We start from the raw sequence: 17,426 nt of genomic DNA on the forward strand, positions 1-17,426 counted from the left end.
CCCCGCAGCCCAGAAAGCAGTGGATCGGGGCTTCAGCGGCTGCCGCTCTGGTCGCTGAGGCCCCGATCCGGCGGGAAAGGTGCACCTACAGGACACCCCAAAGGGGTGGTCTGTAACGCGCCATGGTCTCCTTTTCTAAGGAGTGGATGTTCCTTTTCTGTTTTGACTGGGGAACCATATACATATATTTATACAAGGACTTGTAGTGTTACAAGCGAAACTAAGAACTCTTCCAAGTTCAAATATGCTGGGAGGTAGCTGGGCGTTGCAGTATTTGTTGCTGTATCCAACTGTGAGCATGTTCAAACCCACAAACAAACAAGCTTCATTATATACCGCTTCATACTGCCTAAGCAGTGTCTAAGTGGTTTACAACTGTTGTTGTTGTTGTTGTTGTTATTAACCTTTATTTATAAAGCGCTGTAAATTTACACAGCGCTGTACATACAATCTTTTTAATTGGGCGGTTCCCTGCCCTCAGGCTTACAATCTAAAAAGACACGACACAAAGGGAGTGGTGGTGGGGAAGGGACCTCTCTAGTAGGATAATACATATACAATATATAGCAATACAGGAAATGATTCAATAAAACAGACAACAAAAGAACATCAAATAGCAAGTGACAATTATGCAATGCCTGGGAACGCTGCCCTGAACAGGATGGTCTTCAACTCCATTTTGAAGCTGGTTAAAGAAGTGATGGCCCTTGCTCACGGGGGAAGAAGGTTCCAGGAGTGAGGGGCAGCGAGTGAAAGGGGGTGAATCCAAGATGAGGCAGAGGAAATCCTGGGCTGAGACAGCAGACCTTGACTACCAGAACGGAGGGCCCAAGTGGGAAGGTGAGGAGAAATAAGGTCTGATAAGTAAGGAGGGGCCAGTCCATGGAGGGCTTTAAATGTCAACAGCAGGAGCTTATACTGAATGTGGAAAGGGAAGGGGAGCCAGTGAAGGGATGCCAACACAGGAGAGATGTGGTCAGAGCGGTGGGCGGATGTGATAATGCGTGCAGCTGAATGCTGGACAGAGATTAAAGGACGGAGCTGAGAAAGAGGAAGCCCAGCCAGGAGGATGTTACAGTAATCAAGTCGTGAGACCACTAGGGCATGGACCAGGATCTTGGCAGTAGAGGCAGAGAGATATGGTTGGATTTTGGCAATATTGTATAAAAAGAATCTACAAGCCTTGGCTGTGGTCTGGATCTGAGGGGTACACGACAGAGAAGAGTCAAAGATAAAACCCAGACTACAGGCTTGCTGGACTGGTTGAATAGAAATGTTGTCCACAGAGACAGAAAAGGGATTCCAAAAGGAATATATATATATATATATATATATATATATATATATATCTCAATACATAACAAGAATGTGGTGCTTATGGTTGAAAGAAAATGATCCCTAAAATGTATGGCAATAAATGCAGTTAGGATTGGACAAGAGAAACTTTTGGTCAAGCACAGGTTTAACAGAGTCTCTGTATCACTCAGCTCAGAATATGTACACTGTTTTTAAAATTGCAGATGGGAAAAGTCAGATCTGCCCTAGGTCATTGTTATGTTTTCACACCCAGGATCTCCCAGCTTCTTTGAAATGCAAAACGAAGAGAGAAGTATTTCCCTGCATGACCTGGGGCAGGTAAACTTATGGTGACCTTAGCGGGAGGGAGGGAAGTTTTATCCCACCTTCAGGTCTAAAGTACAATTGAGAACTTAAGTATGCTTTCAAAAAAAGGCAGACAAACCTGGCAGGCTTCACTGTTACCATATTTAGATTTAACAAAGTGCACTGGGAAGATACTGGTTTGCAGAATCAAACAGAAGAAAAGCTGAAACTAGCAAAATGTTCCCCTAAATTTCACAGGCTCAGTGTTTCAGATCACATTTCCCTCTGGTGGAGAAACTCAGTGTGCACTAGCTAGGAATTATGAAATTGTTTTCTGAGCTGAAACAGTGACTGATATGGCAAGACATAGAACTGACTCATTTATTTCCTTTACAGATGTCCTCCACCTGAATCTTTTGATATTTTCCTACACTGTATTACAAAACCAAGGTGTGAACTACTATTCCTGTGGGGCAATACAAAAAAATCTCCCATTGAGTGTAGAAAAAGCTCTGATCTAGCAACTATCTTAACAACAGTTACAAATTGAGTAAAAGGAGGGATTAAATCAGGAAAGCCTGTTAGCTATTATCGTTCTGGGGATAGTTGCCCTGACAATAACCCCTCAAAAGCTGAGACTTTTCCTCATTGTTTTGAGTGCTACAAGATTCAAAATATTTTAACAAAATTAATAAGAAGCTGAGTCTAGCAACAGGAGAAGCAGTTCAAATAAACAGTTAAGTCAGAAAAGATAACACCGATGATATTCTAATTATTAGTAGTAATGCTGAAATCATACAGCCATATATGGTATATAAGGAGAATTTCTGGCTTCCTTCATTAGTCAGTTAGTTCAGTCCTCATTACTCTAAGACAAGCTGTTTAATTTTACTCCGTCCTCTGAAATACTTAGCAACATTAATTTATTTTTAACATGGTCACCCCATGAATAGTGGGAAAGTGACCAAGTTCAAATTGTGTTTGAATCCAAAATTTATACAGCACAATGAATCAATGTATAGAGATGAAAGGATATCTTAATATGAACTGTTCAGTGAATTGTACAATGCAAGTATAATGTTGATATTACTGGCATTCGATATCGTTGCTTGACCTCTTGCAATATGTTTTTTCTTATTTAAGCATTTCAAATGCTTTTAGTTGATCGTAACTGAGTTCATGCCATTGTGCATTTTAATTGTAATGATGGTTGCCATATTGATTTCTTATTGTTAACACCTTTTGAGCACAATATACTGTGGAAAATTGAGCATGCAAATAAATCGATTACTTGACCATATACGCCATTCACACTATAATTAAATGAACTATGATTAAATGAATTCTCAGTCCAAAGTGACAGGTAGGAAATATACCACTGATGCTTTCCAGACAGTATTACATGAACGGTGAGACTGACATGTAGCATCCACCTATAGAAGCACCGGGGACACATCAGTATCTTGTCCATGTTACTCAACACTCAAGTAAATCCCACTGTATCTTGTTTCACTAGTCTTATGGCTGCATCCTTATCTTCAAACAAGCAGACTGAGCTTGTTAAAACTCAACTTGGGAGCAAACTCCACAATATATGTCCACAAACACTTTTAATCCTATAGATTTCTAAGGGAACAGAGAACAAACAATGTGTCTTCTACAATGAATGAAGAAAAATGGGAAAACCAACTACAATGATGCACCTGTAAATCCCTAAACCAAAATCCCCATTATAGATCTACAAAAGACCTTGTTTCTTAAGACAAATACGAGCGTACTGCATAGTTGCCAGCCAAGCTTACAGATAAAGGTCAGTGCTGTAATAATCCCAGGGTAATATTTATCTTTTCCTAAAAGAATACTATAAACCAATACTTTGTCGTTGTTGTTATGTGCCTTCAAATCATTTCCAACTTACTACTCATTTGAAATGTCAATAACTGGCACAGCTCAAGAGGTCAGGTGATGGGAATCAAACATCTGGATTTTTAATTGAGTTTGTATAGAGTTTTGCATAGCACTTTTAATATATTTAAATTTTAAGGTATACTATTTTAAACTTTTTAAAACTGTATAATTGGTTTTTAAACTTTGTATTTACATTTTAATGCTTTGTTTCTTTTTTTAATTTGTACTGCTTTAAATTTTGTTAGCCTCCTTGAGTCCCTATACTGGAAGAAAGGCCGGAAATAAATAAATAAATACTAGACATGGCAAGCACATCATTGGTAGGCCTTTGGTAGCTCTTTTCCAAAAGCCCATCAAAGGCCTGAAACAGATGGGCTGAAAGGGACATGGCGGTGGCGATACTAGGGTTCCGGACTGTGCTGCAACTGCACAGTCCGGAACCCTAGTATGTAATGGTGGCGGCCTGATGGCAGCCTCACGTCTGCACATTGCGACACATCCATTACGTCCCAAGTGCACCACTGGCGCACTCGGGGCGTAATCCAGGCGCTGGTAAAAGAACCTGGGAAAAAACGGGTTCTGTTAACTCCAGAGGGATGTTGCACGGTCTAGCGTTTGCGGCGTCCCTCCGGAGTTAAAATGGGCACCTGCAGACCGCTGTTTTTGGGTGGTCTGTACTGCGCCTAACTCTACTGTAAAACTGAACATTTTGGGGGAAAGCTCCTACAAGGACTTGGGCTGTTATAAACAAAATTATGGGCTCAGTGAAACAAATGTGTTGGATCGTTGCAGGGGTTGCAGTATTTGTTGCTGTGGCTGATTTTATTTCCCATCCTTAAGTTGGTTTCTTTTTAATTCCAAGAGATATTAAAACTAAAGTGGATACTTCTCTCTCTCTTGTTATAGTGTTATAGTGAATCAGCAAAATGACATACTAGTAAGATTTTTTTTAAAAAAAATCAAAGGGGATAAAATTGTCTTTCAAATCACAGGACCACTTCTGCAAACTGCACCCTGCTTTCAAAAACCTTTAGAAGAGCCCTGATACAGGACTAAGAAATTGTTGCAAAGGGTCCTCAAAAGAATGAAACAAGGGGACATGGACACAATAACAACTTCCAAACCCCAAGGAGCTATACTGATCCTTTTTTAGACCAATCTGAAAGAGATTTAAGTGCCAATCATATTCTAAGTAGAGACAGGATAGTTAAAATTAACTGATTAATTTAAATGGTATCCACATAAAGTACTCTATGTGGTCTATCTTTTCTGTTCACATTACATCTTGCTCCATCAGTTTGGTATAATAAACATATGCCCAAATACTCTCTAAAGGATTTTACATTCACACACGCGCTAACATTCCAGATAAGGTTAAACTTAACCTTGTACTTAAGAGCAACTTGATCACTACAGGTGGCCAGGAAATGCACAGAGGGGAGAAGAAATAGTGATGGAGAGTAAAAGCCATCCCTTCCTACTCTATGACTGGCATAGAAACCAAATGGACTCACAAAGGGAGGGGAGAGGTTTCTTTTTTTTCTAGCATAGATATGCAGCCAGATGAAAGAAGAAAAATGGTATTCTGCCCTCTACTGCAAGCCCACAACAGGTTAAGGTTCAAAACACACTGGAGACCGCTTTAACTGCCCTGGCTCAGTGCTAGGGAATCCTGGTAATTGTAGTTTATTGTGGTCCCAGAGAAGGCTAAATGTCGACATAAACACTACAGATCACAGAATTCCCTAGCATTGAGACAGGGCAGTTAAAGGAGTCTCAAACTGGATTATTTCTCCAGTATGTTTTGGATTTAACAGATGTTTTTGTGGATTAGCAGCTTTTATGAGCTTATTCATAAGAGTGGCTAAACTGGTTGTAAAACTGACTTCAGTACATTTGTGTAACATGGAATGTAACATTGCACTACAAAGTCCAGGTAGCCATATCCAGCTAAGAAGATCTGTACACATAGGGGCAAAGCAGATGGTTACCGATCCATCCCCAGTCAACCTCCGATTGGCATGGGACTGTGGCGATTAGATGCCACGGTCCCAAAGCCGACTGCCGCCAAGGTCCTAGACAGGCTGCCGCTAAGGAGCACTTTTACTGTGTTCCTTTTTCTGGTGGCCCTGGATGCCTGCCTTAGACAGCCTCAGGCTGGCTTCTGGACACTCCAGAAGCATGTATCATGTGTATGCACTACCCCAAAGTGTCTGGAAGCCACTCTATGTTGCCCATGTGTTTCAGGCCATAGATAGGTAGTTTGGGGTTTATATATGGAGATTAGTTGCACAGCTTGGTAAGAATACAATTTAGTCACACCTCATTTGAATTGGATGTTTTTTATGATATACTTAGAGCCAGTGTGGTGCAGTGGTTTAAGCATAAGACTAGGACTCTGCAGGTCAGGGTTGAAGTCCCTATATGGCTGTGGAAACTAGCTGGATGACCTTGGGTGAGTCACACCCTCTCAGCTACAGAAGAACTTGTGACAGATTTCACCTTAACACACAACAACTTGAAGGCACACAGCAACAACATTCCTATTTACAAATTCATGCAACTAATCATGCATTAACAATTTGTGTTGCATATGTCTAGAGCTGGCTTTGACAACAAGCTTTAAAGAAACACTTACATTAGGTTCTTGTTTCTCCTCTCTGCAAAGAAGCCTGGCTCTATTGGGTTTTGGTATCCATGACAAGACAGTTCCCTTAGGGAGGGGGTCATTCAATTTCTGAACAAGCACCTGTGGTTTGCTCAGGTCTTCCGAGACATAATTGCAGCTATTTACAGATATTTACAAGCCAAGAGTAATTTGATTCCTCCTAACCTCAAGATACCATAACTGCTGCCTGCCAGAAATTTGCTTGGAGAGACCTGGAAGTGAGTCCTCGCAACATTTCCCATGACCCAACATAGATTGTGGAAAGATTCGAGAATATAGGGCTGCAGTGGCTTATCTTGGCCACTGGGTTTGTTTTGGCTCAAACAAATATTTTGGCTCCCTTTCCTATCTAGCTGCCAGTAAAAACAAAGATACTTGACATGCTGAAAATGACAGTGGAACGCATGCCAGCTAACAAAAGGGCATTTGAACTGTAAACATCTTTTCTAGTCTCCTGTTATTCTTTTACATGGCAAACAATTTGTGCACATTTGTTATACGGCTTATCTCAAGCTGTGTTCCTCTTGGCCCTTCCCTTCCCTTTTAAAGTGCCCCTCGTCACAGTGGTGGAAACCACGTTCCAAGTTCATTGCATTAATCTTGAAGTTCTTTTGCTTTTCTGTTTAAATCACTGCAAAATGCCTCTGGAAATTCTCCTAGGCTAGGGTGTAACTTCTATCTACCCAGTTTATCTCATTCCACCCTTTTGTCTCATGAGATTTCTAGCAGAAGATAAATACATACTTTCTCAGCTTAGACAGTGAGTGAGGGAAGGGGTCAAGCAAGGAAAAGACGGGTACAGTAGTAACATCAGTTTACTGAGGGTGGTACAACCTTTTCAAAACATACAAGAGTACTGAAGTGCATGCCACACCACTGTTGTTGTCCAGTCACTCTCTATATAAAAGGTGTTGCTGGGGGAGGAGCAAAATGAGGACACTGGCTCCCAAATGAGAATTATGCCCCTGAGTGAAATTTTCCTTCATTCCCCAAATTTCTAACATTGTAATAAGTTAAAACATCAGCTGAGCATTTAGAAATGCAGTTAAGCATCCAAAGAAAAGGAGGAGGGAATGAAAAACACAGCATGTAAAAAAAGTGCTGGGTGTGGAATGATTTTCAATGTCTCAATCTCTGCAGTGTTAGAAATTTGGAGGCTGAAGAAAAATTTCATGGAGGGATTTTAATTTAGGGTGTAGTACCTCTGATCAAATCTTGCCAAGAAAACCTAAGGATAGGTTTGCTCTAGGGTCACAATAAGTCAGAAACAACTTGAAGGCACACAACATACACACAGGCACCCTCATTTTGTCTCTGCCCCATAGCTATACCCCTTTTTAACATTTCCATTACAATTAATATTTAGAAGTGATACACATATTTCTGTATGCTAGTGATATGTAACAATCCACATGCTGCTGAACCACAACCCCCTCCCCATTTGTTTTAACTGATGGGACCTAAAGTCGTACAACATCTTGGGGACATAGATTAACCCTCTGCTTCTGATAAGAAACACATATGTGTAACTCAGTGAAATGGTTTGCTTTACTATACTCAGTTTCCATCACTGGCCTGACAGATCTTTCTGGTCATTTCCTGAAAAGGCATGCAGGTGATGGTTCTCTGTTGTTGTTCGAATCCAGCATCTGAAACTTATGTAGGTTTGTCACATTGGTGGGAAAGCACACTGAAGATTGCTTTCTTTGTGTCATCTAATTGTATGGTCTACCAAAATTATTTATGTTACAATGAAGACTTCACTTTCCCATTTTTCTTTTATGAATTATGGACACATGACTCATGAAACTGATGTTACCAAAACATCTGTTTACACTATACACACCAGTCCAGCTTTTTATTAAATGTGTGTATTGTTTCATAAGGTAACACCCCATTCCTAAGGCAGAACAGTTTATGTCCCACAGCACATTTTGGGAGTTTATCCAATACACTCGCTAAAACACAACACTGAATGCTCACTTCATTTTGGGGAAAACACTAGTATGAGTTTATATTCTGCTTAGAAAGTAAAAAATCAACAGTGCAAGGATCTGTCTCAACTACAGAATCATGAGTCAAATGCTTCTAAGCAAGTATGATGACATTTCTTCATCCTCGAGCACCAACAATTTCATAATCAATAATCTGACAGACAAAGAGGTACGCCAGTGGATAAGGATAACAAAGAATCTGTAATTCTATGAGGTGTAAAGCCAGAGAGAGAAACAGCGAAAGTCTAACTTGGCTAGCTACTACTGCAAGATAGACCTTTGGAGTTATCCTGCCAGGCACATCATAAACTGAGTAGAATCATTCCTCTGAAACTGTAAATGTTTAACTATCATTTTTAAGCAAGTATCAGGGTTTCTTCTGATGACTTTGGAAGAGCTGGGGCCAGACTCATAGAAGCATAAAATGCAACTCATTGCCATGAATTTGGGATTTTCTGTCTCTTTTCTTTTGACTCAAGGTTTTGATTGAGCTAAAAATAAAACATTAATGCTTCAGCGATTCAAGGATGCAATCACAGGTGACTCAGATGAAGTCTTGCCAATCTAGTAACTTGTATGCTTCTTTTGTTCCATTGTACTTAACCCTTCCAAAATACATGATAGATCTACCAAATATTAAAATGAAGGTAGCCTTCAATTGGGTTCCAAAGAAGGAGTATGTGAATCTGTGTCAATATAATATAAAATTCATGTATTGCTTGAATGCTCTGTTACAATGATCTCAGAAACAACTACATTTATCCTTTGTTAAAGTCACTGAATGAAGTGAACTTTATTGCTAAAAGCTACAAGTCATTGCAATTCCACAAATCACAATTTTAAAATTTGGCGCCAAAACAAAATAGAGATGATAAAACAAAAATTGCCAAGGCTATAAAAATGTAGCAAGTTTAAAACATTATTCTGGCAAGCCAGTACAATAAAATTCTTTGCTCAAGAGATGAACAGTTAGCTAGAGATAAACAATTAGCTAGAGAATATAACCTAGGAACTTTTGTCTTGAGGATATGTATAGAGGATATTTCAGAAAATAGTGTTGTAAGTTCTCCATTTCCACTTCCCCAGGCTTGCAAATGCAAATCCTTTAGGTCACAGGTATTTTGTTACATCTTCCTTTCAAATAAGCAAATAAGTTCACTTCACTGACCACTTGAATGGAAGACCACCTCTTGTAAAGACTTGTTTTTTGTTGTCCGATATAGAGAAGTATGCATCATTTAGACCATCAAAATTTCTTGTCAAGGCTGTACAAGTATGTGCTATAAAGTCTAAATGGGGTGAGGAAAATTATTCTACTTTTAAAGATTAATTGGGAAAATTTCCAATTGTATTGATTTTTCCTTTTGTTTTCTGTTTTCTATAATTATGTATAATGGCTGTTTACTAAAGCACAATAAACTGGTATGGCATCGTAATGTGTAGCTCGCAAACCACTTTACGTGCATACAGGATAAGTGTTGAAAGTATCCCCCAGCTCCATGCCTTTCTGGCTCTAACTCCCCGAATGCTAGCTGGAAGCTTCTGAGACATGCAGCCCAATACATTTGGTGGGCACCAGAATGCAGCAAGCTGTGTTATTAACGTGAGTATTCTTTACAAGATGTAGGCAATGAAACAGCCACGTGTATAAGACCTTATTCTTAGAGCAGAACTGTTAGCTAGAGTTCCAAATATATGCTGTATACTATAAAGAGGCGAGCAACAACTTTGAACAGTCTGGAGACCAGTTTGCTCTGCACAGGGCATACTAGCCCCTCCTCATGAAAAATGAAGTGGACACAAGTTGATTTCTGATTTCACTCATCCTACTTTGCACTTTAAAAAAGCAGGGTATATATGATACAATGTAAAGGTAAATCACATTTCCTGGGAGCTACCAGGGTTGCAATTCTGTTTTTATGCTCAAATTGGGAGGGATGCTCCATGAGCCACAAAAACTGGTGATGGAACTCACAGCATCTTGCAAGACATCTGCCTGTCCCTCCTCCCCAATTTATAGGTGTGACATGGAAAACTAAAATTATATAGATCAACCCTATTTCCATCTAGAACTGTGTCTAAAGTATTTTTGATGACACACTATTGTTCTGAATACGTTGAGGTCTGCAGCTCCTTTTTTCGGTTCCTTTTTGCGCCCTGCAAAGGCCAGATCAGGGCCACGGCATGCAGTTGCTGTGGCTCCCATCTGGCTGTAAAAGAGGCAGCCCCAAATCCAAAATATCTGTAGGGTCAACATTTGGGAACTACTAAATTAAAGGGGTAGAAACTAGAGTTCAGGAATCAGAATTCAACAAATACCATGCTGGATTTAGTGTTTATAATTACTCTGCAAGAAATCTCACCACAGGAAACAGCATGCAGTGTGAAAATAAGAAAAATGGATTCTAAAGATTTTAATTTGTTTTTTGTTGCCAATTATCCTAAGTCTCTTACATGAAGTTCAAATATAGTGTGTATGGGTCTTCAAGTCACCTGTCAATTTATGGCAGCCACATTTACTTCATGGGGTTTTCTTAGGCAACAGACATCCATATGTATGTGGTTTTGCCAGTTCTTTCCTCTGAAATATAGCCTACAGTACATGGCAGTCATTGGCAGTCTCCAATCCAAGTTCTAACTACAGTTGGCACTGCTTAGCTTCCGAGATCAGATAGGATCTGGTGCCTTTAGGGTGTTTAGGGTTTAAGACTATTGCTACCTTCCAGTAACACAAATTTTCTAAAGAAATTATCCACCGCTAGATGGAGCTACAAGCAAACAAAAAGCAATACTGATGCAACACAGGCAGAAAATTAGAAATAGAGACTCATTTGTACACTCTAAATACCTGAAGGCACCAGATCCATCTGATCTTGGAAGCAAACCAGGGTCAGGTCTGGTTAGTACATGAATGGGGACTGCCAAGGAATACCTGGTGCTGTTGAATATATTTCAGAAGAGTGCAATGGCAAACCATCTCTGAGTATCCCTTGCTTAAGAAAACCTTTTTAAGTACATAGGGTCACTCTAAGTTGACAGTTGACTTGAAGGCGTGTGCATGCACGCATACACACTATGGCTCTGCAAGTGCATGTGCAAAGTTATCCTCACATATAAAAAGATTATCTATATAAAAGAGTACAAATTCCTCCAGCTTTCATTGTTGTTCAGTGTTGTAGCCATAAAGCAACTTGCTTTTATTTATTTATTTGTGTTTGTTTGTTTATTATCATCCTGGTTTTCTCCCAGGAGAGGTGATCAGTCTAAATGATTACTTTAGCTCATCAGGCTACTTTACTACCTGTCTCCATTGTCTGGTTCATCATGTCCAAGTTGGCTGACAGACACGTCAATACCTCAAAGCAAGTTCTACAATGGTGAAACATACAGAACAACAGAAAGAAAGTTTGTCGTTCTGCAGTCAACAAAACAAGTCACTGAAGTAAAGACTTGTAACATTTTTATGCAAGTAGCACTCTTCAAAAATCATACTATGCTCCCATTTATACCTGTCCAGACAAGTCTATTAACTGAGAATCTAAAGCTTTTTTTTGTATTATATAGTTTTTAGTAGAAGTCTTATTCCTGTAAATACTTATTGAATTTGGCTACCCAACATTTAAATAGGCATTGCATACAATATAAGAAACAAATATATTCTAGAATATATAGTTTGCAGATAAGAAAACACATAAGCATAATGTTTTCAGATCATCTAGATATGACTGCTACCACTGGAGTGATCCCACCAAGGAAAAATGCAACTTCTTTTGATAGGTTGGGCTCCAGATAGGTTAGGCTTCAGGATCTGCCCCCAAGGGAAGAGAAAGCTCTGCATGCAGACTCTCTTTCTACCTTATTTGGGAACTACTCTCTCATTCCATTCAGCAGGGTCCCATTTTCAGGATCCTGGAAGGGCTGCTGTGGGGAGGCAGGTGTGAAGTCCACATCTTCCAGATCCAACCCTATTCAGCTCATTATACAATATGACTGTGTAATTAAACAGAACATGCAATTGCATATACTGTCTTGGCTGAAACCATTATTTGATAAAAACACTTAAAACTTGTAAAAAAAACTTCTTGGAGAAAATACATTCTAAGTGCAGTTTCAACTTAAGGTAAATTTGCCTTGTAAATATTAGCATAAGAAGCATTGCAAAAGCAAATCAAAAACTTCATTGTTTGTGGAAACATGGTGAAGTAGGTGATGACTTTGCTAAAACATTCTGCACAAGAAGCTTCTTTTACTAACAATTCCCTAAACTTTTCACTTTACTAACTGCTTTTGAGACTACAAAAATGAAATGAGCAGCAACAAATGAAAAAAGTTTTCAAGGGACAAACTAGATGGTTTGGTGGAGATATATGGTTATATATGTAATGGGGACTGGGATTATAAAAGGACAATGCTGCTAGGGAAGGGACATTTAATTCTCTGTTCTGCATGTTTTACCTTGCTATATGTGTAGCAATTCATATTTATATGTGATGGGCAGACATCACAACCTGCAATTACATGACAATTTCAACAGAAATAAATCTTGCATAGGCACACAGACATTTGTTCTGGCAATGCATGAGGCTTGTTTCAAATACTGAATGTAAATCAGAGTTTTCACAAGTTACCTGTTGGACTTGTACTACAGCCAGCCTGATCTAACTGTGATAATATGTAGTGCCTGGAAGGAGTCTGACCTCAGATGAGACTGGCTGGTAATGCTATTTCTGCCATTTTGTATTTTTCATTCATCTGATCCATCAAAATGCTTACACTATCATTTGAACCTATTTTCTGCTCATGCCACAGTTTAAGATAGAACAACTTTGTGTTTGAGAGGGCAGAGGAAAACAAGAATGGTGCAAGTGACATTCAATGCATGGTGAACCCAAATTTAAAACAAGAGGTTGAATTAGAAAAAAAGGGGGACCTTCAGAAGTATGGCCCTCCATGTTGGAACTGTTAAGTCCCATCTTTCCTCACTGCTGGCTATCCCAAAGGTAGGGCTGTAATGGGGCTGATGCGAATTCCAGACCCACAAATTCTGGAGGGCTACATGTTTTGCATCCTATGTGAAAGTGAAGTGAAATGATATTCCAAGATATCATTTTGGGAATCAAAGGAATCATACTTCTGTTTCCCTCCCCCCCCCCCCTTTTGGATGGTTTACTTCCACATTATTTTTTGACAAAATATTTCTCTGTTTCCTATCAAATCCTGTACAAGACTAAATATACTCCCACATAATAGTCATCTTGTGTATTAATCTGACCATGTCTGGATTTTAAAATCAGGCTTGAAAATGTTCTTCATAAACCAATAATAAAACTGTACATCACATTTCTGGTGACAGAGCATAGTGCAGCAATTCATTCTTTTGTACACAATGGAATTTCTCATCTGATCAGAGGTAGATTTAATAACAAACTTTTCACTTTCCTCCTTCCTCAGTGACACTAAAATAGGCAAGATAAAAAAGAATCCAGTTGACATTAAGGAATATATGGGTATGGGTATCGAATTCAGAGGATTGTCCTCATCTAAATTAAGGTGCCATATCTGAAGTTCCAGAAGTAAATGTGCATGTGTGCACGCATATAAGCTTATATATGCTAAGGCTATTTAATGTACTCACCCACTCGTAATGTCATCAGTCCTTATATTTTTCCCAAGGACATCTCCGTCACTCATATAACCAGTAGCATCCATGTTGATGCCTTCAAGGTCTATTTCCTCGCCTCCTTTGTCTGAGATATCCATGTGGCAAACATTACTGCCCCGAGATGCCAGCTGTCTTCTCAAAGGTGCTGAATACATGTAACGCCCTGATTCTGCATTAATGAACCGGCTGGCATTGGCTCTTGGAGGATATCCATTGCCTACTGATGGAGCATCACCTGCTTGAAGTCGAGGACTCGACTGCCCAAGTCTCCAAGATAAGGGTGTCGGCCTTCCTGTCAAACTGAGAATACTACGTCCACTTATCTCTGTAGTGACATTGGTATCAAAGGTGGTCTCCAGTGTGCTTGAAACAACAAAAGATGACATAATAAATATTGAGAGTTGGTTAAATTCCAGGCAAAAGTTGGAAATAACTACAAGATATCTGGGCAAGTCACACTTTTATTTCCAATGTGACTCAAAAACAAATTGCACATTCTCCACACACCTTGTTTTAAAGGGAAATAGCAGAAGTGTGAATTTCACATTAAAATCAGCTATGTGGCAGAAGTGGACCAATCTGCACAGCTGGTGAGTTCAGAGGACAATACAATTTCTTTCTCCAGAATGTGCCCACCTCATTCTACAGTTTTTGATTCTCCAGGTTTTCGGGCAGGAGTTTTTTTCAACCCTAGCTGGAGATAAAAACATCCCTCTGCTGAACCACAACAATTTATGGTTTGTTTTGCACTTAAATTTATTTCCTGGTTACATACAGCATACCAAAAGTTCACCAAAACACGCAATATGTTGGGTAAGATACTGAAACAATGTACCAAAATCAACCAGTTCTTGAGCTTTTTGAATGAGACAGATCAATTTCAGTCTGGGCCCACAGACAGCTTTGGCTGCCTTAAAATATGGGCAAGCTCATATAAGGAGATATTTTTCAGATATCCTGGGCCTGTGTCATTTAGGACTTTATAGGTCACAACCAGCACTCAGCATTGCACCTGAAAAGAGACCAAGCACTATAATGAGGCTTTCTGGGCAAGACTTGTTCAGAGGGGGTTTGTCCTATGAGCCTAAGAGTGTGTGATTTTCCCAAGGTCATCCAGTGGGTTTCCTGGGCCAAGTGGACATTCCAACCCTGGTCTCCAGGGCCCTAGTCCAACAACTAAACCACTACACAACATCACTCTTTTAAAATATTTTTTATAGTTTAATTATACGTTTAACTTTTTGTAAAATGTTTTTCAAGCTGTATCTAATTTTCGTAAAATGCTTTCAGTCCTAGACTGAGGGGAAGTGGGTTGGGGGAATTTTTGTTGTATGTTATTGTTGTTTGCCTTCAAGTCATTTCTGACTTATGGCGACCCTAGGGCAACCTATCATAGGGTTTTCTCAGAAAGTTTTTTCAGAGGGCTTTTTCCATTGACTTCCCTTGAGGCCGAAAGAGTGTGAATTGCCCAAGGTCACTCAGCAGATTTCCAGATAAATAAATATAAACAATAACAACATTAACACACTGACTTTAAAAGCCATGCATTCAAGATCTGCTTTAACACTCATCCAAAAAGATTTGTGTGTTGGGGGGGAGCACTGTGGGCTTTGGTCAGGGATATTTTCTGAGCCCAGTATTAATATCTGTGCATTGCAAGATATAAATATGTCCCAAGATTATATGAATGCTTTTCAATGGAGAATCAAGGTTACTCACAAAACCCAAACATCTAGATCCAAAAACATATTCACATCCTGTTGAATGTTTGTTTAAAGCAGCAGTCAGCTCTATTTTTATTCATTCATTCATTCATTCATTCATTCAGACAGACAGACAGACAGACAGACAGAGAATACACGCGCACACACACAAAATCATAGATCTTTGGAGAGTGCTTTTGACAATTTTTTGTCTGTTAAAAAAACAACTCTTCAAGTGACAATCTTGTAGAATGCCCATCTTGGACATCTATTTCCATGTGAATTCTGAAACGAAACACAGCTCAGAGGGAGTAAGATATCCCTTCTTTGTACATGTGTATTAATATGATTGCATAGAGTATTTCTCATAAAATATTTTAAAATTTATTTTGAATATTATCAATGTCACTAAATGTTATAATATTTAGAAATTACTGTGTAACATAATTTTTGTTTTATCTCTGAAATGTTGCTGGGGCAGCCAAAATGCTCTTGGCTTTCAAAGATTGTACATGCTATATCACTAATAAAATAATAAGACTTTGTTCATCCAAAGACCAGGTAGGAATTCAAGTTATGCACCTTATCAAGTAGGTCAAATGTAGTTCAACTGCTTGTTTAAACACAGTATTACAGATCTGGTTAAAGTGTAATGAAGTCTCTCACAAATAAACCTGAATAACATTTTAAATGGTAACCTTTGCACATTTCTATTCAAACATCACCTCATGTATTTAAGAAGCATTTCTCTAAAGCTAAGCTTCTTTATACAGTGATCTCTCTGCCTCTTTCTACTATCCAAAGCTTGCTCTTCATCAATCTCCCTAATATATCTTTAAATGTACAGACTTTAAGCTGTCAGTTTTTTAAAAAAGGAATGAAGCACAAAGAATGCTTAGTCCAGTTAATGTCTGCCATTATTGCTCTTAATCATTTCTCAGGCAGGTCAGAGTCAAGAACAGGCAAGATAGGCATACACAGTTCTTCTGTATGAATAAAGAAGTGATTCATGCAATTCACCTGTGAGAGACCTGGGTTCCTCGTAGGCTAGACATGGTCTCCTCTAAGTTTTGTCGGAGGTCAGCTATATTTTTGACAGTTCGTAACCGGCGGGTTTCTGGATCTTCCCCTAGGAATGAATGTAATTTTTTTGACAAAAATTAACTTTCAGACAATGGACAATACAAAAAGAGCCTCCTTTTCATGTCCTAAATACAACGGCTAGTGGAACACAAGGGAACAGCTTCAGAATCATTTAATGTCTGTTAAACACTTCATGACAATAGCATAAGCACAGCCTTTAGTATTACAGATGAATATTTAAAACCCAGAATGATCTGCACGAAGTGTTCACCAGAATACAAAAGTTTTTCATTATTCAGATGGTACACATTCTACACATCGTATAAAAATCTAGAATACAATATTGTGTTAGCTTCAACTCTACTTTGACAGTATTGAAAGCAAGCAAACATGGGAGAACAGTAGGGTAAGGATGGCAATGCTAGATCAATACATTATTGTGGAAACATCCTTACAACTGACATCCAGTTTTATTTAGGATTACTGTTTTTAATCTCCTAAAAATGGGATCCATATATTCTAATTAGTTCCTTTTCCAAAGAGAGAACAGCTACTGTGGTTTTTCCCAAGGAACTTTAGTCCAACATGATATGTAAAGGACAATCTTATGCATGTTTACACATAAGTAAGTACCATCATAGTCCATACGTCTTGCTAGAAGATAAATTTGCAGACATAGAATCATAGAGTTGGAAGAGACCACAAGGGCCATCCAGTCCAACCCCCTACCATGCAGGAAATCATGCTTTGCAAGAACCTCCTGAATTATCATGTTGAAATGACAGACTAAATTATGGCGCAGTACA

General features: G+C 39.0%; 1 protein-coding gene across 3 annotated transcripts in view; it reads right to left on the reverse strand.

Annotated features, from left to right (window-relative positions):
• NAV2 (neuron navigator 2) overlaps positions 1 to 17,426 on the reverse strand; it is a 352,842-nt gene that overhangs the window by 154,349 nt on the left and 181,067 nt on the right. For all 3 annotated transcript variants that reach the window (XM_089521370.1, XM_089521369.1, XM_089521367.1), the window contains 2 exons: positions 16,558 to 16,666; positions 13,808 to 14,197 (listed from right to left, as the gene is read on the reverse strand). In XM_089521370.1, the coding sequence (XP_089377496.1) occupies positions 13,808 to 14,197; positions 16,558 to 16,666 (499 nt within the window). The remainder of the gene's footprint in view (positions 1 to 13,807; positions 14,198 to 16,557; positions 16,667 to 17,426) is intronic.

Source organism: Sceloporus occidentalis, unplaced genomic scaffold, assembly GCF_023333645.1.
Source record: "Sceloporus occidentalis isolate IW3139 unplaced genomic scaffold, rSceOcc1.0.p SCAF_4, whole genome shotgun sequence".
NCBI lineage: Eukaryota > Metazoa > Chordata > Lepidosauria > Squamata > Phrynosomatidae > Sceloporus > Sceloporus occidentalis.